General features: G+C 50.8%; 1 protein-coding gene across 1 annotated transcript in view; it reads right to left on the reverse strand.

Annotated features, from left to right (window-relative positions):
- The window catches only part of BACE2 (beta-secretase 2), an 89011-nt gene that overhangs the window by 37395 nt on the left and 28513 nt on the right, over positions 1–23103 (reverse strand). The window contains exons 2-6 of the mRNA XM_080655109.1: positions 18373–18461; positions 10074–10290; positions 6348–6476; positions 4848–4982; positions 3380–3481 (exon numbers count right to left, since the gene is read on the reverse strand). Coding sequence (XP_080511235.1) covers positions 3380–3481; positions 4848–4982; positions 6348–6476; positions 10074–10290; positions 18373–18461 — 672 coding nt within the window. The remainder of the gene's footprint in view (positions 1–3379; positions 3482–4847; positions 4983–6347; positions 6477–10073; positions 10291–18372; positions 18462–23103) is intronic.

The raw sequence follows: 23103 nt of genomic DNA on the forward strand, positions 1-23103 counted from the left end.
GCTGGGAGGAGCGGAGCCCAGGTCTCTGCCACACACAAGTCCCCTCCGGGCTCATTTCAAAATACAGACCTACCCACCATCCTATCTAATGAAAGACTAATATGCAAACTAACCGTCACTCCAACACACAAGATGTCCACCCCCATGTGGTCAAAGATGGCTGCCACAAGATGGCCAGCAGGGGAGGGCAGTTGTGGGCGATCAGGCCAGCAGGGGAGGGCAGTTAGGGGTGACCAGACCAGCAGGGGAGGGCAGTTGGGGGGTCCAGGCCTGCAGGGGAGGGCAGTTGGGGGCAACCAGGACTGCAGGGGAGGGCATTTGGGGGGAACCAGGCCTGCAGGGGAAGGCAGTTGGGGGGGACCAAGTCTGCAGGGGAGTACAGTTGGGGGCGACCAGGCCTGCAGGGGAGGGTAGTTAGGGGCGACCAGGCTGGCAAGGGAGGGAAGTTAGGGATGACCAGGCCAGCAGGGGAGGGCAGTAGGGGGCAACCAGGCCTGCAGGGGAGGATAGTTAGGGGAGACCAGGCTGGCAAGTGAGGGCAGTTAGGGGCTATCGGGCCGGCAGGGGAGCAGTTAGGCATCAATCAGGCTGGCAGGGGAGTGGTTAGGGGGTGATCAGGCTGGCAGGCAGAAGTGGTTAGGGGCAATCAGGCAGGTGAGAGGTTGGGAGCCAGCAGCCCTGGATTGTGAGAGGGCAGTCGGACATCCCTCGAGGGGTCCCAGATTGGAGAGGGTGCAGGCTGGGCTGAAGGACACACTCCCCCCACCCCGCCCCCCCGTGTATGAATTTCATGCACCGGGCCTCTAGTTCATTTCTAAAATCCCAAGGCGACAGTCCACACAGGAGCCAGAGCCCAACGTTGGTACTGTGATCGCTCTCCGAGGCCAGCCTTTCCCTGACCTGAAAGAAGACCAGGCTGGGGGTGGCTCTGAGGGCCCAGCAGATAGAGAACAAACACGCCTTTGGTGCGCACACAAAGGCCCACAGAGCAGCACACACCCTCCCGAGACAAACAGCCTTCCCAGGTTGCTCCTCCTGACGCAGGCTCCGGGGTCACAGGATCCGTGGCAACAAGGCAAACACGTTTCGTAATTTCCTTCCTCCACCTCGTGATTTTCTTACCAAGCCAGTCACTGCCCAACCCGTGATCCAGTGACCTCGGGGTGCCAACACCTGCCAGCCACAGCCTGGCGCTCTCACAGCCCGCAGAGGTTCCGCTGGCGGTCGGTCACACGCCCAGGCTCCGGGCACTTCCTTGGCCCACAGGGCAGCATTCATAGCTCAGAGCATTACACCTGACCCACGAGGCTCATGTGGACTCTATGGCCGTCGTTTTCACTATTGAGGGAAGTGGGCAGATGGCTCCGTAATTCGGGCATCGAGCCTCGTCTGATTCGCCGCCAGCATTCTGAATGTCAGGCCCTAAAACTTCAGGCCGTTTCTGGTCTGATTCAGCGGGCATTAGACGGCTCTGGCTGCCGCCTTGAAGACCTTTTATTTATTTATTTATTTATTTATTTATTTATTTATTTATTTATTTATTTAATATATTTTTTAATTGTTTGAAGTATTACAAATAGTAGTACATATGTCTCCTTTTTTTCCCCCATTGACCTCCCCCCGGCCTCCCCTACCTCCCAGTACATGCCTTTACCTGACCCCCTTCCCCCAGTGTCTTGTATCCATTGGTTATGCTTATATACCTGCGTACAAGTCCTTCGGCCTCCGCGTTCTTGCTTTTTTATTTCCCCTCTGCATTCTTTTTGTTTGCCTGCTGCTCTTCCCATGGCAGTTTTATATCTGTCTGTCTGTCTGTCTATCTATCATTAATCCTTACCTGAGGAAATTTTTTCCATTGATTATTAGGGAGAGTGGAAGGGAGGGAGGGGGCGAGAGAGAGAGAGAAACATCCATGTCAGAGAGACACATCGATTGGTTGCCTCCTGCATGCGCCCCAACGGGGGCCGGGAATGAACTTGCAACCCAGGTACGTGCCCTTGACCGGGAGTACCATTCAGTGCACAGGTCAGTGCTCTACCACTGAAAAACACTGGCCAGGGCCCCATGGCAGTTTCAGACTTCTGAAGTTTCTATTCAGGACAACCACAAGCCTTCCCTCTCTTCCCAGGTTCCCGCCATCACCTGTAATAAAGCAACTGCTCTGCCTTTCCCGATCAATCATCCTTTGAATTCGGCCTTCCCAGCGGACCGAGAAATCAGCCGAGTTAGTAGCAGAATAACGACTCTGCGGGAAACACTCATTTCTGGTGACTTTGCCAGGAGGGCCCTGCGTGGACAGGTCTTATGATAGAAACACCCAAGCAGCTGGGAGGAATGTGTGTTTTGCATTCACACAGTAGCAACCCTGCAATGTGGACACTAAATAGCAGCTCCTCTTTCCCGAGCACCTGGGCGCAGGCACTTGACCCCAGACCCCAGAACAACCCCACTGAGAATGTGGGGGCCCTCAGGGGGCCCGAGACCCTTCCCAGGCACTCTGCTCCTCCGTGCCAGAAACCAGACTAACTTCAATTCCATCTGACCCCAAAGCTGTGTCCTTCCCAATTGATGCCAGCTGGTCCACTCCGATGCCCCAAACTGGAAAATTAGGGTCAACCGGGGAATACCATCAGCCAGGTCCCCAAAAGGCACTTGTCTCTGACCATGATTTCAGTTTTGTTACTGAACATGACCACACAGTAATTATTATATGGGCCAACTGGTCCTTGTCACCTGTGGATCACTTTCTTTTACAACAGAATTAAAATCCCAACACAGCCCTAACCAGTTTGGCTCAGTGGATAGAGCATAGGCCTGCAGACTGAAGGGTCCCAGGTTTGATTTTGGGCAAGGGCATGTACCTTGGTTGCGAGCACATCCCCAGTAGGAGGTGTGCAGGAGGCAGCTGATCAATGTTTCTCTCTCATTGATGTTTCTAACTGTCTATTCCTCTCCCTTCCTCTCTGTAAAAAATCAATAAAATATATTTAAAAAAAAAAAATCCCAACACAGCTTGAATGAGGCCTGAAAGGAGTATGATTTTTGGTTTATTTCTTTAGTTTTAAAGGCTACAAACATATTCCTGGTTTACTATTTATTTTAATGTAGTATATTGCCATTTTTATTCTTAGATTAAAAAACTGTATTGCACCAACTACACCATCATTTGAAATACAAAAAGCTGCACCTTCAGATCCCAGTTCTCTCGGGTTAAAATGAAACAATTATTTGCCAGGTAACATCAAATAATAAGATTGTGAAATTAATGAGTAATAGTTAAAAAACACACAGCCCTTAAACCCTCAGAGGGAGACCACACTGCCCAGCACGTGGTCATGACCTGGTGTTCCCCGAGATTCATCCGCGCCCCGAGACTCACCAGAGACGCGCGGGCCACGCCGTCGACCACCGCGTCAAACACCTTCAGGGGCAGGCGGAGCAGGGTGGTGCCGCTGTCCACGATGGCCTTGTCCGCGTTATACTAAAAGGAGGGAAGGAGGGGGCGAGAAGGCGCATGAGTGACACCGCACCAGCCCGCCATCACTGGGCGTCCGTTATGCACAAGTTTGGGCAGCCACGGCACCTCCTTGGTGGTTACAATGAATTTTATATTCTCAGAACCTGGAAACTCGGAATCTTTTAGCTCAACGTTCTCACTTCACAGATGAAGAAACTGAGGCCAGAAAAGGGAAGCGACGTGACCAAAATCAACAGCCCTCCCAATGCAGAGCCTGTCCCTCATGCAGAGGTGCCCAAATAGCCTCGCCCAGGAGCCTCCCCGGGCAACCAGGGAAGACGCCCTTGTCCTCAGAGGGTGCAATGGCACATGAAATGCCATCTGCACAACTCACACAAGCCAACCCTCCCGTATGCTGCCCAGGGAACAAGAGAACCACAGCCACCTCCTGTCAGAGCACCACACACCCACACACAGTTTGTACTTTATTTCAGGCCCTTGGATTCTGCCACTGGATTCCTTCCTGGAGAATAAGTGCCCTCTGACCTTAAACACAGAGCAGTCTCGGTGGACCGGACCACCCTCCATCCCGGCTCCGCGGGTTTCTCAGAGGCGTGTGGGTGCACGGGCCTTTGTGGGGGACTGCGACGGGGCGTATGGAAGGACGGGATGCCAAGGTTGGAGGCATGAGGGAGGGATATAATGAAATGCTGATGGTTTTCATAAACCATTCGGAGAATATCGTAGCAGATGAAGGCTCCCTCAAGTCATCATAACCATGATGCCATCATGTGCCACTAATACGCCAACACACAGTGAGCGGGGTGAGCAGGTTAGCAATGGCTCTGGTCTCACAGCCCTGCACACCTGCCTTCTTGTAGCATAGCCAGCCATTCACATCCTTAGAGCATAACTTTTCTTTGAGTGAGAATTATATAGGGGCTTGGGGGATGGTTAACTCGGAAGGAAAGATAAAGCTGATGCTTTATTTTTGGTTTCATTCGGCTTATTTTTGTCCGCCTCTGTCCCTGACACCAATGAAACCTGCATAATGCAGCCTCTTCAGTAGAGTTCAGGGACCATCAGGCCCATGGGAATGGCGAAGGTGTAGTTCCAGGTACTTCTCCTCACTCACCATGTTGTGCTAATTTTTTCCTATTGAGCCAAGTGATGGAAAAACACATTTTATTTTATTTTTTTTTTTTAGAGAGAGGTCGATTTAAACTTGTCATACAACTAAAGGCCCTGTAACTTTGAATGTCATGAATCTTCGGTTTATCTTGTAGTTGAATGTTCCTTCTGATTTTTCACACCCAGGTCCCAGCTGCCATATTTGCGTGCCTCGGGCACACACAGACAGGTAGGCACAAAGACCTCACAGGGTAGGTACCTCTCTGCAGTCCAGGTTAAGGCTCTGGCCTCCGACTTCCAATTTCAGGATTTCGATCTGATAATACCACTCCTCCTTAATCGGGGTATACCAGATGTCTCCTTTGTACAAACTTGGTTCAATTCCTCCCAGGACCTAGGAAGGAAAATAGTAACAGGGATGAGAAAAAAACAAACACAGAGGCATACAGCACGTGACACAAAGCGGCGTGCCCTTGTACGTCAAACCCTCGTTGGAATCGTACTTTCACTTCAGTCTGATGCTACAAAACAAATGTATATGCTTGAAAAGTGAACAGGGACCGTGGGGGCCAGGGAGCCACAGGTCAGACAATACTCTGCCCCGGACTAATTAAGATGCCCCGGGGTTCCCCTCACCGACAGGAAGCACACATAACTCCAGCTTTACCGTACGCAGACTGTGCCCCAGAGAAACGCAGTGAAGGAGTTAACCACCCAGCCTGACAGTGGCTCAGCCCTCAGAACAGAGGATGTCCTCCTACCCCACCCAGTGCACGGACGCAGAACACAAAGGAGCTTCCTTAATCAAACCTCATTCTGCAAAACTACATAACCTTGCTCCACAAATCCAAGGCCCCCTCTCCCCTGAAGAGGGGGTAACCAGGTGTTAAAAGCAGCTGCACTGCCCTAGCCAGTTTGGCTCAGATAGAGCACCGGACTGTGGATGGAAAGGTCCCAGTTTGATTCTGGTCAAAGGCATACGGCCGGGTTGCAGGCTCCATCCCCAGTAGGGGACGTGCAGGAGGCAGCCGATCAATGATTCTCTCTCTTCGTGGATGTTTCTCTCTCTCTCTCTGCCTCTCTGAAATCAATAAAGTTATATTTTAAAATAAAAGAGCAGCTGCACTGATAGCAAATGCAAGTGGCTGAGCCTGCTTCTCACAGCTGGAGAGCAAAGGCGTAGGCAGCACCCACCCTGAGGAAGGCGCCCCCCTGTGCGTTCACCTGTCACCTCCTGCTGGAGACATCGGGGTGCAGGTTCCATCAAGGGGACACTCAGGGCTGATGGCCTTGAATGATTCTGTTTCACTAACTAACACTTTAGCTGTGTGTGTGTATTGGGGAGGGGGGATATACAGGTGTTCTTGTCTCCCCAAACGTATGAAATCACAGGCACCGCCTTTGCATCCCCTCCCCAGAGTGAGGCCCACCTGCATACCCCCACTGTTTCTCACCTGTCCCTCCCCCACCCATCAAAACCAGTTATCTTCCAAAGGAAAACTTTAAAAAAGCTTTAATGGAATTTGGGGGAGCTATGAGAATCATCTTTTGGCTGGCAGGACCATTAGGAAAGATAAAAATAATAGCTAATTTTATTCATTTTTAAAAGGGTTCTATACTAACTATTATCAAACTCTTCCAAGACCTATGTATGCCTACATGTCTAGTATTTCTATCAGGGTCTTTAATAAAATAAAATAAAAAAGAGCCCAGTGGTTTGTGAGTTTCTTTCGCCTCTTGAAGACGGAAAGATACCCACAAGACTACCTCCGTTGGTACCAGATCCGGCCACCGGCAATCCCGCCCCACACATCTGCATGGAGAAGACGTTGGGGATCCCGGCTTGCGTCACGAGGGAATCGAAGAACGTCTCCAGAGAACTCGATGGCTGCGGAGGAACGACAGGGACAAGGCTTCAGACTCACAGGCTAGGCGAGGAATGACCCAGGGTCCACACCACTGCGTGTTTACATTTAACGTTTTTCGCGGCTAAACAATAAACAATCTTAGGACTAAGTACCTTCAACAATAACTCACAACCCTCCAACAGGACTTCCTACGACGTGGGAGTTTTCCTGTTGGTTGTAGGAGTGAGAGTGTTCCCGGAAGCTATTGGGATGCTGGCCCATTTATCATTACGATTGCCTGGCGAGGCGGCCTGGGAAGCTGGGGAAGTGGCTTTCCACGGTAGCGGGTGGATTCTCACTGCAGACATTTCGGAGGAAGGAGAGAGCAGGGTCTCCCAGGCTGGAGGTTGTCTGTACCTCTTTCAGCCACAGTTGTCTGTCCATCATGCAAATTACAGATGCTGGACCCAGCAGACAGTTTGTCTCACATCCCAGACGGTTCAGTTGTCTACTGAACTCTGGTGAGTGGGGATTTAGCAGAAAAGAAGCAATGCTATGCTCCTCAAGTTGAAAAGCTGGATCGTTTATTCCCCACCACCGAATTTCACTCTACCCTTTCCCGACACACAGCCATCCATGCCAAGGACGCCCCCATTTCTCCAGGACTCAAAGGAGAGAGAGACAGTCTACCGACAGCTCTGACTTGGGGGTGGATCATGGGTGCTGGGGTCACAAAGGAAGGTCATAGGCTTGCGTTTAGATTTTGGCTTTGGCAGCTGGGAGATAGGAGAGTTAGTCACTATGGGGGTTAGTTTTTGGTGGAAACTTAATTGTAGTAGCATGGATGCTATAGGCCAGTGGTCGGCAAACTCATTGGTCAACAGAGCCAAATATCAACAGTACAATGAATGAAATTTCTTTTGAGAGCCAAATTTTTTAAACTTAAACTTCTTCTAACGCCACTTCTTCAAAATAGACTCGCCCAGGCTGTGGTATTTTGTGGAAGAGCCACACTCAAGGGGCCAAAAAGCCACATGTGGCTCACGAGCTGCGGTTTGCCGACCACTGCTATAGGCATATGCCAACAACAGAAGGCACGGTCATTTATTATCTGTAAGATAATACAAATTATCATCTATAACTCAAAAGGGAGGAAGGAGAGAGCCCCACCAGCAAACATATATATCTTCCCATTTGTTGAGTTCATTTGCACTGTCTCCCACTCAGCTCCCGTGGAATCTGGCGAGCCTGGGACCACGTCTCTGTCTTTGTCACAGGACTTTGTGTTTGGGTCAGTGAGTGAGACGAAGGCGCCTCTGGACACGGGCAGGGCCTGTGCTGACCCAGACGGGTGTGGATGTGGGCAGGGCCTGTTCTGACCCAGGCGGGTGTGGACATGGGCGGGGCCGGTGCTGACCCAGGCGGGTGTGGACGTGGGCGGGGCTGGTGCTGACCCAGGCCGGTGTGGACATAGGCAGGGCTGGTGCTGACCCAGGCGGGTGTGGACATGGGCAGGGCTGGTGCTGACCCAGGCGGGTGTGGACGTGGGTGGGGCCCGTGCTGACCCAGGGGTGTTCTTCTGTCGCCCATCTTCCTGAGAGGCAGCAAGGTAACCACTGGGCAGGACTGAATCCTCGCTCCAGCCCTGCTTAACCCTGGGACCTTTGTTTCCTTATCTGTAAAATGGGATGGTAATGGGCTCTGAGAGCGGTTCTCAGCTTAAATGGGTGCTATCTCATAAAGGGCTGGGCGCAGAGCTTGGCACCGTCAGGGATCTGCTAGGATTCCGTTAGGTCACCTTCAGTAGGACTGTGCCCAGCGTCCCTGTAGAGGTTTCAAAGCACACAGTCCCACGACCAAGAGAACCTGATTGAGGGCTGTGTTTGGAACTGGGCATCTGCAGGAGGGGAGCCCCCGTGGGTGGCTCCTCAGTGGGAAGCATCTGGGGTCCACCAGGGACCGCCACACACCATGGCCACCACTCATCGTTCATCAACCCACTTCAGAAATGCGTGGGGCCGCCACCCAACCGCCCTGCCTGTCCCTGCTCCCTACACATTCTCTCCCTGTCTCCACAGCTCCAAGAGTGTGGGGCCATTGCTGCTAATCCTGGGATTTCACAGATGAAAAGATAAAAGGTCATGTGGAAAGTCTGGAAACCCCCAAGTAGTTGATTCCCAAGGGAAGTTTTACATGTTATTCATTCCAGATCGTTTAGCTTGCCTCTACCGTCTTCCAAATAATCAGCATGAAAACAGTCACACCCACATCTTTCACTTGCAAAGTCACATGAAGAAGAAATGTTTTGCCGGGGGTCACATGGTTGGTGAAAATATATTAAGAAATGAAAGTTACACAAATCTCATACTGAGCTCGGCCTACGGTACCGAGAAAAGAGGGGGATCCGGAACCGGACTGGGCCCCACAGACAGTGAAACAAGGCAGCTGGGGCTCTGACTGCCCTGGGCGAGGCGGGACCTCTGATCCTCAGTACACACATCGCAAAACTGGGGTAACTTGACCTTACACAGTCAGCCTCTGGGGGGCGCGTGAGAACTGACATCTTTGATGTTCTCAGCCATGTGTCTCAGGGGGCTGGTTTTTCTCCTTAAACCACAGGGCTGGGGATTCAACTCCCCCCCCTGCCCCCCCCCTACTCCTCCCCTCCCCTGCCCCTGCACCATTTGCTAGTAAACTTGAGCTGGAACAAATGTCCTTATGAAGCAAGAGAGCCGGCCTTCCCTCTGGGAGCCTCAGGGACCCCTGGGACCCTGTGGTCACCGGCCTGCTGCTCCTGCCGGGCGCCTTTGGTTTCCCACTTAGCTCTGCTCAAAGCCTGACCCTGAGCGAGGAGGTGTGGTGCCCGGGGACAGGCAGGAGGGCGCCCTCCTTCTGCTTTGCTCGGGTGTCTGCAGACCTGCCCAGAGGTGCTCAGTGTCTCAGCCGCCTGCCCCTGGCAGCCCTGCCCCGTGGAAACGCCCGGGCCTCGGCCAGCCCGCCTCCCTCTCCCGCCCGCCAGCAGCGCTTCCTCCACAGCAAACATTGGAGACCATGCGGCCTGCCCTTATTGCTTGTGAAGTGCTGATGCTGCCGAGAGCAAGGTTCCCCCCTTTTCCTCGGCGTGGGACTACTTCCAGTGGCCGGTGGTCCCCAGGCAGGCTCTCCAGGTGTCCCTGCCCCGGCCGCAGGTGTCCCTCAGAGGCCCTCTCAGCCTGCCGGGGCCACCCCCCTGCCGAGGTCCCTGTGTCTCCTGTAGGGTCCACCTTCATACGAGTGTATGGATGCAACAAATGTGTTTTCTCTGAACCCTACGCCAATAAAAACTCCGACACAAAATCACAAAGTGATCCAGGTTCTCAATATTTCCAAACTATACGCGTAAAATAGATAAAAACAACAGACGAACAGTAAGTAATGGTACCAGGTTATCTTGCAGGAAGGTTCCAAAATTGTGCCATGTCCCTTTAACTTTAAAAATGCCTAGAAATTTCATGAACTGTGTGACCAGCGGTCTGTTGGGCCCTGTGATTCTGTCTGACCATCTCCGACGGCCTGGACCCGCTCATCGGCCCCTCGGACGAGGGGTTTGCGGAACCTCCTCCCATCACTCATTTCCTTTGGCCCCTGACGATTCTCACCTTGGCCAGGGCCGCGTACGCGAGCCCCAGGATCCCATTCCACTGAATCCCAGGCAGGAAGAAACTCTCCGACTCGAAGATGGTGGCGATGTTGACAAGGAAGGAAGCGTTGAAGCCCTTTGTGATGGTGACCAAGTCCTCCCCGACGGAGCCCGTCCAGCTGCCTTGCGTGTACTTCACGGTGACATCGAAGCCCTTGGGACGGTAAGTGCTGGACCTGGAGGGAGAAGAGCAGGGCCTGGGTGTCCGTGTCCCACGGTGGCAGAAAGCTGTCCCAAACCCAGTCAGCTGCAAGCAGTTCCCACCAGTGCACACTGGACAGTCACATCTCCCACCGCACGGATCGCCACTACTGTGCGGGTGGCAGCGTGTAGCAGGAAATACCGGGTTAACATGTGGTCCCTCTGCATACAGCTCTCGTGCCTCCGTAAAGGCCCATAGGTCCGCTGCTTCACTTGACGGTGTCAGCCTGTGAAGGCACAACTGAGTGTGGGCACCTGCCTGGCTGTCTGGCTAGGTGGGGACGCTGCACTGGGCTTGGTGACACAGGGAGGGGCGAGCAGCGCCACCAGCCTGTGCCAGCAGCAGCCGAGGGCTCCGATTCACACAACCAGTGTAATGAGTAAAGATGAAGCCATTCCCGCCAATGCCACAGGCCTTCCCCCTCAGGCCCCACACTACCCCTGATGCCCCAGGTTCCGTCAGGGCTCCCCCTTAATGCCCCAAAGTTGATTATACTCACGGCAGAATGTGGGGGATAAAGCAATGGCATGCTTGACACAAATCACTGGACACCATCTCCCACCCCATATGCATAGAGCCCTAAGCGTAGGTAGTTACTTAAACACAGTAACAGAACAAGATAAGATCACGGGCAGGAAAAATGACACAGAGACAGACAATAGGCAAGCGAACACAGACAACTCCAGTGCTGAGAGCTATCCAGGGATAGACCTACAGCAAGCATGTCAAACTCAAGGCTAACACGGGCCAAGTAAACAAGGTTTAGGTTTCTGTGGGCCGCAAAAAACTAAAAGCTTCAATTTTCATAGAAACGTAGGTTTACTTCGATAGAGACATGCTGAATACAAAGGGCTGAAATAAACGAGTAATTGTTAACATAAAATAATAGAACATTTTAATAAAAATTAATATTTTTTCTTGGACATTAACTTACCAGACACTGAATAACTGCACAAATTAGTAAGCGTAACACAAATAAATCTATTTTTCTTGTTCTCCGAAGCAAAATGTTTCCTGTTGCGCACACCAAACAAGTCAGTCTAAGACTAATGCCGTGGCCATCGGCTGCTAAAATACTCGCTACTAGTATTAGTGGAGAGAAATGGTGCACCTGCGTGTAAGGTGCGTTAGGGAAATGAATGCAACACAATGATAGGAATCAGTCATTAGCGAATGTTGTAGTTCGTTATTAATAATCATGTATAACAGGATATTGTAAAAATTAAGTGACAAAATTTGTATTAAAACGTTTCTTACATGCCGTTATATTGGCCGGGCACAAAAATATTCGTTGTGGGCCGCATGTGGCCCTTGTGCCGTGAGTTTGACATGCTTGATCTAGAGCAGCCTTGGGCAAACTATGGCCCGCAGGCCGGATCCAGCTGTTCTATCCGGTTCTCTTGCTCTCTCCTCCGCTCCTTTACTTTGAATTTATATTAGTTCACACAAACACTCCATCCATGCTTTTGTTCCAGCCCTCCGGTCCAGTTTAAGAACCCATTGTGGCCCTCGAGTCAAAAAGTTTGCCCACCCCTGACTAGAGTGTTCTTGGTGGCCTCCAGTTTTCATTCCCCCTCTGTCCTAATATTAAGTCTCTAAACATTAATGTTAACATGCCTTTGTGTTAGAATTACATGAATTCGTGCACTCCTCTTTGGAGTCGGGAAGCAAAGTTAGGCAGAGATGACAAGACCTTCTTTTTTTTACATCAGAGAGGTTTTAAAATAATGGTCTTTGAGTCAGTAAATTGCCCTTCTGAGAGTCTGACCCTGAGGAAACACCCAGGAAGCAGACAGAGGTTTATGTACAAAGACACTCACTATGTTTTATTGAGAACAGCAAACAACTGGAAACCACCCAAAGGCCCACATAAAGGAACTGTTAGTAAATTTCCATACATCCACATGATGGAATATTACATGGCACTAAAAAACAGTATTTACTGAGAAATTTTCAATGACCAAAAAAACTAAGGTAAAAAACTGTATACATGTGGGAGAATCTTCTTCAAGACAATTACACGAAAGTATCAACAGTGACTCACCTCAGCATGGAGAGGTTTTGTGGGGGAAATGCTTGTTCTTGTGGTTAGGCCCCTCATACATATAACTTTTATATTTAGGAGAACATGTAACTTTTTTTTATAGCAAAGGTGGAAATTTATTGAAGAACAAGTACAGACTCCCACATGGGGAGGGGAAAAGAGTCCCACAGAACAGACTCCCACGTGGGGAGAGGGAAAGGGTCCCCGAGAACATGTAACTTTTTAAAATGTGTTTTTTATTGAGTTCAGAGAAAGGAAGGGAGAAAGAGATAGAAACATCAATGATGAGAGAGAATCATCAATCAGCTATGTCCTGCACGCACCCTACTGGGGATCGAGCCCACAACCAGGGCATGTGCCCTGACCGGGAATCAGTCCCAGGCGACCTCCTGGTTCATGGGTTGACACTCAACCACTGACCACCCCAGTCGGGCAGGAGAACACATAACTTTTATAATTAGGGAAATATATAACTTAAAAAAATCTTCACATGAGGGTATGCTTATTGATTTTAGAGAGAGTGAAAGGGAGGGAGGGAGAGAGAGAGGGAAAGGGGGAGAGAAGGAAACATTGATAAGCTGCCTTCCATACATGCCTCGACCAGGGATCAAACCGGCAACCTAGGTATGTGCCCTGACTAGGCATCAAACCTGCAACCTTTCAGTATATGGGACAAAGTTCCAACTCACTGAGCCACACTGGCCAAGACTATAACTTCCATATATATGTAACTTTTATAATTAGGGGAAAAGTATTTACAACTTTTATCATTAGGGGATATATATGATAAAAGTTGTAAATACTTTTCCCCTAATGATAAAAGTTATAATAACTTTTCCCCCTAATTATAAAAGTGATATAGATCACTTTTATAATTAGGGGGAAAAGTTATTTTAAAAATGTCAAGGCAGACAAATTTTGGAAAGACTTAGTTCGTTCTAACTTTGTAATGGAATGTAGAATGTGAAGAATGTATAACTTTAATATGTACTCTGTTAGCTCACATCCTTAAAGTGAGAGCAGCACCAAGTGCACAGTCCTGACAAGGGCGGGTACAGAGGAAACTCGAGAGTGCGGGGCGCTGGGACTCTCCAGAATGACTTAGGGAATGTGCAGAGTCTGGTCAGGGAAAGGTGGGCGCCTGAGGATTGGTGAAATGCCAAGCTTTAGTGCCAACAGAAATTCAGGTGTGCTTGGCAGACAGCCGGGGCTGCATTCATTTACACTGAATAAAAACAGTGAATTATTCAGTCCCTTTTGACAATCTGGGGTCATCCCTCAAGTTAAAAAATACACAATTGCTAACAGAAGATGCTAATTATTTTGAAATGCTCGGAGGATGTGATCTAGTACAGGGTCGGCACCCCCTTTCTGTAAAGGACCAGAAAATAAATGTTTAAGCTCTTGTGGGTCACATGACCTCCGTTTCAGCTACTCAGCTCCGCAAGGATAATGAGCAAGCAGCCTCTGACAACACATGAGCAAATGTGCCTGGCTGTGTTCCAATAAAACTTTATTTACAAAGCAGACAGGAGGTCCCATGTAGCCTGTGGGCCCTAGTTTTGCCAGCTCCTGATCTTGAAGATCAGCAATCTCCCCCAAACAGTGGAAAAGCACCATCACTTTCCTTTGAGAAATGGTTTTATTTTCACTGCGTCCAGGCTACAGAAAACATTAGAATCTGCTCATGTTAGCGCTAAGAGCCTGAACATCTATTGAGTATGTCTTCTACAGTTTTCCGACCAGGCTGCCAGTCCCCTCGTCAGGGGAACAATCTGGACATTTTGTTGTCATCTGCAGAGAGAGAAGAGGCCATTGGAGCTACACTGCTCGGGTTCAAATACCAGTGCAGCCGCTTACCAGCTGTGGGACCCTGGGTCAAGTCATTTAACCTCTCTAAGCCTCATTTTCTTCAACTCAAAATGGGGAGAATATAGCACCATACCTCATGGGGTTAATTTTGAGGATTAAAGAGTGAATATGTAAAGCATTTGGGACAAAACCCTGAAACACAGCAGGTATACAACAAAAATAGCTGCTGTTATTATAATTATCTAATCACTTGCTACCTTTACTCAATGTATGAATTATTACAAAATGTAAGCTTCCCCCCCCCTAGAAAATCTTCTGTAGAGCTACTTTTACAGCGTATCCAAAACTGTCTCATTGTAAGGTCTAGCCACCCTCACTGGGAGGGGAAAGAGTGTGGGAAAGGTGGCCAGGAAGGTGGAGGAGCCTTTCAGGTTTATAGACGGCACAGTGGTCATAGCTGGTTTGGCTCAGTGGATAGAGCATTGACCTGCAGATTGAAGGGTCCCAGGTTCTATTCCGGTCAAGGGCACGTGCCTGGGGTACAGGCCCGACCCCCAGTGGAGGGTGTGCAGGAGGCAGCCAATCAATGATTCTCCCTCATCATGGATGTTTCTATCTCTCTCTCCCTCTCCCTTCCTCTCTGAAATCAATAAAAATATATATATATTTTTAAAAGGTACAGTTATGTTTCAGACCAGCACTGCCCAAGAGACCTTGCTGTGAGAAATAGTCTCTGTGGATGCCGCCCCATTCGGCAGCCATGGGGGGCTACGGAGCACTTAAAAAGTGATGATGGAGGGACTGAACACTGACCATTTACTTAACGTTAATTAAGGAGCCACACGCGGCTAATGGCTGCCCTTGCGGAAAGCACGGCTCCAAAGGGAGAAAGCCCTCCTCAGCCATATCCCCTGGGATCGCCACCAGAGGCCCAGAGACGAACCGCAAGCAGCTCTGCGGGTTATCAGCGCGCAGTTTCCAGCACTAAATTAAAAAACAAGTGCGTTCCTCCCTCTTCACGTTCTAACGTCCTACCTCTTGGCGTTGAAAAGCCTTGGCTCTCAACTGCTCTGCACATTAATTAGCCAAATCGAGAGGGAGCCCAGATCGGCTTCTGCTCGGTAGCATCCCTCGGCGTGCCCAGAAACAGCAATCAATCAAGGATGCGGGGAGCCAGGAAAAAGTCCGCTCACTGCTATCAAATCGCTTTGAACCAAATTCAGGAGACGCTCTCCTCTGCTAAGAGTGTTCAGGGGACTTGGGATTGAAAAGTGAAATCAATGGGACTGAGGAGAAGACAGCCCAGCACATGTTGTTGTTATTGCAAAAGAAACCACGATTGTTTCAGGAGACATGAGAGAGGAGGAGGAGGGCAGAGCCCCAGGGCTCTCCTGAGTCCTGCCACCCGGAGGGTCCTACAGGACTCTGCCGACTCCTTCCTGGGGCGTCTCTGCACATTTCAGACTTACCTTCAGGGTGGTTGGCCTGACCCGGGGACCAGATACCCCTCTGAGTCTTCCACGGTCCTGGAAGTGACCGGAACAGTGGGCTGCAGACGGCCCAAGGGCTCTCAGTTAGCCTGCCTGACCTGGTGGTTCATCAACATTCTCAACAATGGCATATGCGAGGTGGCTCGAATAGGGCCAGTCCCCCCTGGACACCCAAACAACGGGGCAGGCTCAATGCATTATCTAAGAAATCAGGCACTTTTAGATAATGTGTGGCTCAGGGGTTGAGCATCCACCCATGAACCGAGAGGTCACCGGTTCAATTCCCAGTCAGGGCACATACATAGGTTGCGGGCTCCATCCCCAGTAGGGGGCATACAGGAAGCAGCGGATTGAGGATTCTCTCTCATCATTGATGCCTCTCTCTCTCTCCCTCTCTTCCCCTCTCTCTAAAATCAATAAAAACATATTTGGGGGGAAAAAAGAATCAGGCCAAAATATCTGTCACCATCACATGGACGGAGGAGGCATTTGGTCTGGGGAGTCCAGCTGAACCTCCTTCAGGTCACCAGGTACTTCTCGCATATTCTAACTCGCCCGACAGGCCCGTCGGGGAAAGAAATTGCTCCCATGCCACGCTGATCTGCGGGCTCCATCCCAGGTGGAGTGTGGGAGGAGGGGAAATGCAAATAGAAATATACTTCATTTCCTGAATAGATTAGTAGGTCAGAAATGATGAGTCTATTGAATCTCTCATCAAGCCAACTGGCTGGAGGCTGTTTGATTGGCTAAAAAAGAAGCACATCTTGAAAAGCACACTGCCTTCCCTTTGCTGCAGAGTAGTTTGCGGGACACTCGCCGCCCTGGGCAGCGGGCGTCTGATGGGAATGAGCCACACCAATGACTCACGGTAGCCTGACGTCTCATCTCATAAATCAAAGAGACCTTGTCAAAGAGCCCCAAGCCCAATCCCCAATTACTGGGGAAATGCTTCAGGAAGCATGAAACCTGAATACCCAGTGTCTGGGGGACTTGAATCGGAGGCCGACAAACCCAACCGAGCCTTATTATAACCGAGGGAGATCAGAGGGCCAAGCAAACAGAGACATCACGGCACAGCGCTGCACTCGGAACAGAAGCCTCGTGAAGAGATGGGGAAGGCAGCGAGAACCTTCTCCTGGCCTCCACCGAGTCAGCGGTGGAAAGCGTGCCGCAGGCCAACGCCATCGTCGCCTGAAAGCGTCAGACAAACGCATCACACGTCCTTTACACAGAGGCTGAGTTACGTTCGTCATCCGTAGCTTCACAATAATAAATCTGTGTTCCTATAAGTCTATGAAAGCCTGGGAGACGGAGGACAGGAGAGGGAGGAAGGCAAGGTGAAGCTCAGCGTGGGGCAGCTGACGACAAGACGTGCCTGCAGGTCAGCGATGAGCCACCTCGATCTGGCTCAGCTAAGAGGAAACCGTGGCCTTGTTGAAGAATGTTCTCTTTACAGGAAAGGTGGGCTCAGGGACAGAGGCCAAAATGTGAGTAATGTTCTAAGGTACTAAGAAAATCTCAGGCCCTCGCCAGTTTAGCGCAGTGGACAGTGTTGGGTCGGCTTGTGGACTGAAGGGTCCTGGGTTCGATTCCGGTCAAGGGCATGTACCTCGGTTGCAGGCTACTTCCTGGCCCGAGTCCTGGTCGGGGCTTCTGCAGGAGGCAATCCACTGATGTGTTTCTCTCACATCGATATTCCTCTGTGTCTTTCCCACTCTCTTCCACTCTCTCAATGGAAAAATATCCCCAATGTGTTTCTCTCACATCGATATTTCTCTGTCTTTCCCTCTCTCTTCCACTCTCTCAATGGAAAAATATCCTCGGGTGAGGATTAAGAAAAAGAAAAGAAAATCTCACTAATACTTGCAAGCGAGTAAATCCAGCTGAGGTTTGAATGACAGAAGTAGTGCCCATGGGACGAATGCACAACACAGTTTCTGGGGGGCCATCACCAAGACTCTGCGCCGATGAGGAAAACCCCGCCATCTCCCCAGGCTGCTCTGGGGCCCGGGTCTATCTCAGCCAGCTTCCTACCAGCCTGCTCTGAGCTCACAACCTCGCCTGCAGCATGCGTCTCCAACTGCTGTCGACCCGGAGTGTTTACATATTGAGGTCCTGATTCCTTCCCTATAAATGATCCCCTTCTCTCCCCAATGTAACATCAGGGCAATCAAAACTGCGCGTGTAGGGAAGTTACAACACCTCTGCATTGCTTTCAGGGCACCACAGAGGAACTCCGTAAAAACTACGGGGCAACCCCAAGGCAACGCTCCCAGCAGCCCTGGCCCCGCGCAGTCTCCCGCTCACCTCCGGGGCCTCTCCTGGCTCCAGTTCACCTCCACGTTAGCACCAGAGAGGCCACAGCAAACACCCAGGGCCATGAGCTCTCTGCACTCGGGTGTAACTACAAAGATGCTGACTTGCACTTTTCTAAAGCGAATCATGAGCATGTACAGAGACGATTAGAATGTCCTATGGATTCTCCGGGAATGAACACAGATGCATTCAAACATACACTACACACACACACACACACACACACACACACACACACGCACACGCGCGCACAAACGTATACATATACACATACACACAACTATATACATACATATATCTTCCTTAAGATGAAACAGACTTTTGGCTGTTTTACTCCAGGGTACTTTGAAGAACTGGTGTGGTACCCCCAAGCCTGGCCAGACCCATCACTCACCTCTGGGTGTCAAAGTAGGAGTCTATGTAAGGATGCGGGGCGCCGGCCACGGCGAAGTTGCTGCTCCCGGTGTCAACGAGAATCTGCAGCTTTGATTTTTAAAGGGAAGAGAGAGAGGCCATCAGGTTACTTGAATGAGACCATACTCTTGAATGATTCTTCTAAAAATTAACTACTAATCATTTATTACTTGGAAAAACTTAAATCGATTAGAAAATTTTAAAAAGCTGCTATAAAACTGACATGTGAACACAGCCCACGAAGAAACTTGCAGCAGGGAGGGGAAACGGTTTTGCCTCCGAGACACAGCACGCCTTACAGAGAACAAATTCTGCGAAATAGCGGGGATGTCCTTCCTAAGCCACTGGCAGGAACAAGGCAGACCCTTCTCACCCCGGGCTGTGGCCCAGGTCTGTCACCTGGCTGGGCTCACCAACTCCCGCCGTTCCCATCTCACCTGGGAATCCTGATCCAACGGGGCCTCCCTCATTCCCGCTGCATAGCACCTGGGAACTCTGGTCACAGGTCTCATTTTTTGTTTTAACGAGTTATAATTTACGTATATACAAATGCAAGATCTTTGATTTTCCACTGATGCATTTAGACATAGTGTCCACTCAAACCAAGATACAGAAATATCTACTCTTTCCAAAAGGTCCCTGTATGCCCCTTCCCAGTCAATCCCTCCTGTTCTGTAATTCCGATCACTTCCTATGTCATTTAGAATTTTTATGGAGGCCTCAACACTGGGCATAATTGATAAAATCTTTGGCCATTGGTGACTGATTCAGCATCTAACCCCTCTTTCCCCCAGGGAGGTGAGGCTGAAAGTTCCAATCCTCTAATCCAGTGGTCGGCAAACTCATTAGTCAACAGAGCCAAATATCAACAGTACAACGACTGAAATTTCTTTTGAGAGCCGAAAACCAACTTCTGCGCATGGGCCACGAAGTTTCAATCACAGTGTACATGCGTGCCCGCACGTGGTATTTTGTGGAAGAGCCACACTCAAGGGGCCAAAGAGCCGCATGTGGCTCGCAAGCCGCAGTTTGCTGACCACTGCTCTAATCCCAGGTGGTTCCCCATCCTCAGGGGCTTTCCAAAGGCCAGCTCCGGAAGGTACCTGGGTGTGGCTGGAAGGGCTTGTCAGGAATAACAAAAGGCGCCTTTACCACTCTAATCACTTGGGAACTTGCAAGGGTTTCAGGAGCTCTGCCAGGAACTGAGATGAAGATCAAGTATATGTTTCTTCTTACACATCACAATATCACACGTGATCCGTGAGAAAACAGCAAGCAGACCTGATCCGCCATCAGAATGAAACTTGCCCAGCACCAAGGCCACTGTCCCAACAGCGGACACCCGGTCCAAGCCACGTGAGCTAATGCAGAGTGTCCCCCAAAATGTATACTCACTTTAACAGCTGATAGCTCAATTCTGAGAATGAAATGTATTTTAACAAACACTGGCTTTGAGAAGACCGAAAGGCTAATTCCAATGTAACCCTGATGTTTGGGCTGCGGAGTGGCGGGTGGGGGGGGCCCTAGCAATCTGGATCTGTGACAGTAACCTAATGTACATCCTTGATGACCTATAATTAAGTCACTGCCCCTTTCTCCACAATCTAGTCAGGCAAGACCTGTTACCTAAATGCTCACATTTTACAGAGGCCATAAACCATGAATAACACACAACCCCCGGAGGGGGTTATCAGCGCTGGTGCCAGGCCAGGTCCTTAGATATGGTCTCAAGGCCCCCATCCCAACCCACGGGGCTTTTTGCAAAGCCCACAAAAGGTCCAGAAAGCCCCATCCATATTTGGGGGACAAAGAAACCAAAGGGGATAAAAGAAGGGCTTCTACCATATTGGTTTGCTCAGACTTTGGAGGCAACTCCTCTGAGACCGTAATAACGCTGTGTAACTCCATTTCTCTAAGCGTCGCTTGGGTTTCTTTGGTCTTCTACAACACCTTCATAATGATTCAATGTGCTGTACCCATTTTGGGGGGACACCCTACATATGTAGCTCCCAGGGCCCTGAGTCTGCATCACTGTCTCCAAGGCCTGGGTTTGCATGTTTCCTGGAGGCCAGGTGAGCTTTTCAAGTCGCCCGGGGGGAAGCAGCAGAGAGGTGGGGGAGGAGGGGGGATAAAACCAGAATCCCTTTGAGAGGCCAATGGGGGAATTTCAGGCCTTTCAGAGAAGGGAGTGCGGTGAGGATTTCTCTTTCTCAGTCATTAAAAGTCCCAGATAACAAAATATGGATTCCAGAACCAACATTCCTCCTCTCCGAGCCGGTGGTCGGTGAGGAAAGCGAGCCATTTCTACAACAGTCCCCTGAGTCCTGCTGGCAGCCACACAGCCGACGGCCCAGCAGGACTCTGGTTCCCAGGCCGGCATTCCACATCCCCACCCCCAGCGCCTGTGCACGGGCGTGGCGCAAGTGGACACAGGACTATTGTCCTTGGCACAATGGCCCCAGTGACGGGGACTGTCTTGGCAGACATTGCGCCCTTCTTTCCCGGGTGTGGAATTCCACCCACAGCCTCGGCATCATATCAGAACCACGTCCTTTACACACCCCCGTCCTCACGATCCTGCCACACCGCACGCTGTCCCCGCGTCACAGAGGCAGGGGCCACAAACGCGGAGAAAGCTCCCCAAACACAGGCTGTGTTACGTCACACAGATGGCTCTAGCTGCCCGGGCATTCTGTCCAGCCTTCCCGGCCAGCTCAGCAGAAGCCGGCTTTCAAGAAAATTCAGAGCCACGGCTCGGCAACGTTGGTCACCGCCTCGCCTGTTCCTACAGTGTGATTCAAGGAGACAGATCACCCCGATAATTGAGGCAGCCACCCTATCAGGCGAGGGATGGACATCCAGGGAGCAGTAAACACGTGGGGGCGGGGAGAGGGGTGAGAGGTGCGGGGGGAGGGGTGCTTCTACTCTTGTTTCTGAGCAGTAAACCAGCCAACCCCTTCTCCTGCTCAATGATGCTGGGAACGGACATTTCTCAGGTTGATTTCTCCCCAGGGCCAGGGCAAGTAGTGTCAACTGAAAAGGAAATAAAAAAGAATGCCACTTGCCCTATAATTGTGTGCCATCCACGGTAAAGGGTCGAAACGCAGAGGCTCGGGGTACAGGTTTCGTCTGGACACCACACCCCACTCCACAGGCCAGCAACGTCGCCTGTTGCTTCCTTTATCCCGGGAATTCCCAAAACCATTTCCTGCCTCCTCAGGTTCAATGCCACACACATGAAAATCTCACCCCTGAACACACCAGTCAGCCCCATAAGGGACACTGAGGATACACGCAGCCTCAGATTCGTGGAATGTTTTGTGCTTTCGAAGCACAACTACCAGTATGCCTGAGGAGCGTCTGCGGAAGATTTCTCCACACCCCACAAGGAGGTGCAGTATTTGTTGTAAGTGTGTTGAGTGACTGGGGAAAGGGCTTGGAGATGAAACGTGAAAAGGGGAAGCAGCAGAGATGGGGAGACGGGGCCTGGCCCCTGCAGTTAGGAACCCGGCAGAGAAGAATGAGGTGCCCCGGCCTTTCCCTAAAACCTGCCTGTGATCCCAGTGGCAGGACTCAGAAATGCTCAGAACTAAGGGCAGGAGCTGACAGCAAATTGTGGGTCCACTTCTTAAAAACGCAGCAAAACCCCAAGCACACTGCCTCCAGCTCCTGCCTCTCCTCCCCTTCCCAGCCGAGCATCAGTGGGTCTCTCCTGTCTCAGTTCTCTGTCTCCCCACAACCTGCTGAGACGAGGCTTCTGCCTCACTGTCCGGTGCCAGCCAAGGTCACACTGACCTCTGCGCACGAACCCCATCTCCACCTCCTCCAGCCTTCAAGCACCACCGGCCACTACTGACCAGTCCCCCCCCCGGGAAGCTTTGAAAACCCCCTCTTCCCGGTTTCCCTCCCACCCCCTTCTCAGCCGCTGTGGCAGATGTCTTCCTCATCTAACCATGCTCTTGGGAACACCTTCCACGTTGTTCCTAAGGATTCTCCGTCCCCAGACCCTGCTGCGTCGTTTCACACTGCAGTCCCACTGCGTTCTCCAGAGTACATCCCCCTCCGTGAGAGGGGGGCCCCTGAAGGGCTCATCACTTCCTCTCCAGCACCTTGGACAGTGCCCAGGGCTTAGTAGGTGCTCAAGAAAGAGTTGAATAAATGAAGGAGACTGGGGATAAGACAGCCTGTTACTGAGTGGAGACTAAGTAGCAGAAATACATAACCTGGGAAAAAGGAATGTGCTTGTACATTTACGGCACACCTACCAATCATACACAAAATATTGAGAGGGCAAAAGATCTTAAACCATCTATTCCCAAGACAGGAGATAAGATCTGTGAAAATCCTATTACCCACCCCCAACAAAGACTTGCTTCTTTGACAGTATCCTCGGTCCTACCCAAACCTGCACAGTAAGATTTTACAACCATGAAACAAGAGCCACCATTACATCCACGTTCCAGGTGGGTGGGAACTGGACACGTTTAGAACATCATCGGCTTTTTCTCCCATGTTGGGAGTGCTGCCTTCACGCCCACGTGGCTCTTCACTCAGCTGAGCAGTGACGGGCACACCGGGCCTGCCTGGGTCAAGGGCCGCTCCACCACTCAGAGCAGGTGTCCGGGCAGGTTCTTCTCCTGCCCGTGTCTGCTCCCTCGTTGAGGAGGGGGGTGATCAACCCTCTCACGGGGTGCTTGTGAGGAGTAAACAC

The sequence above is a fragment of the Plecotus auritus genome (genome assembly GCF_963455305.1).
Source record: "Plecotus auritus genome assembly, chromosome: 2".
Taxonomy (NCBI): Eukaryota; Metazoa; Chordata; class Mammalia; order Chiroptera; family Vespertilionidae; genus Plecotus; species Plecotus auritus.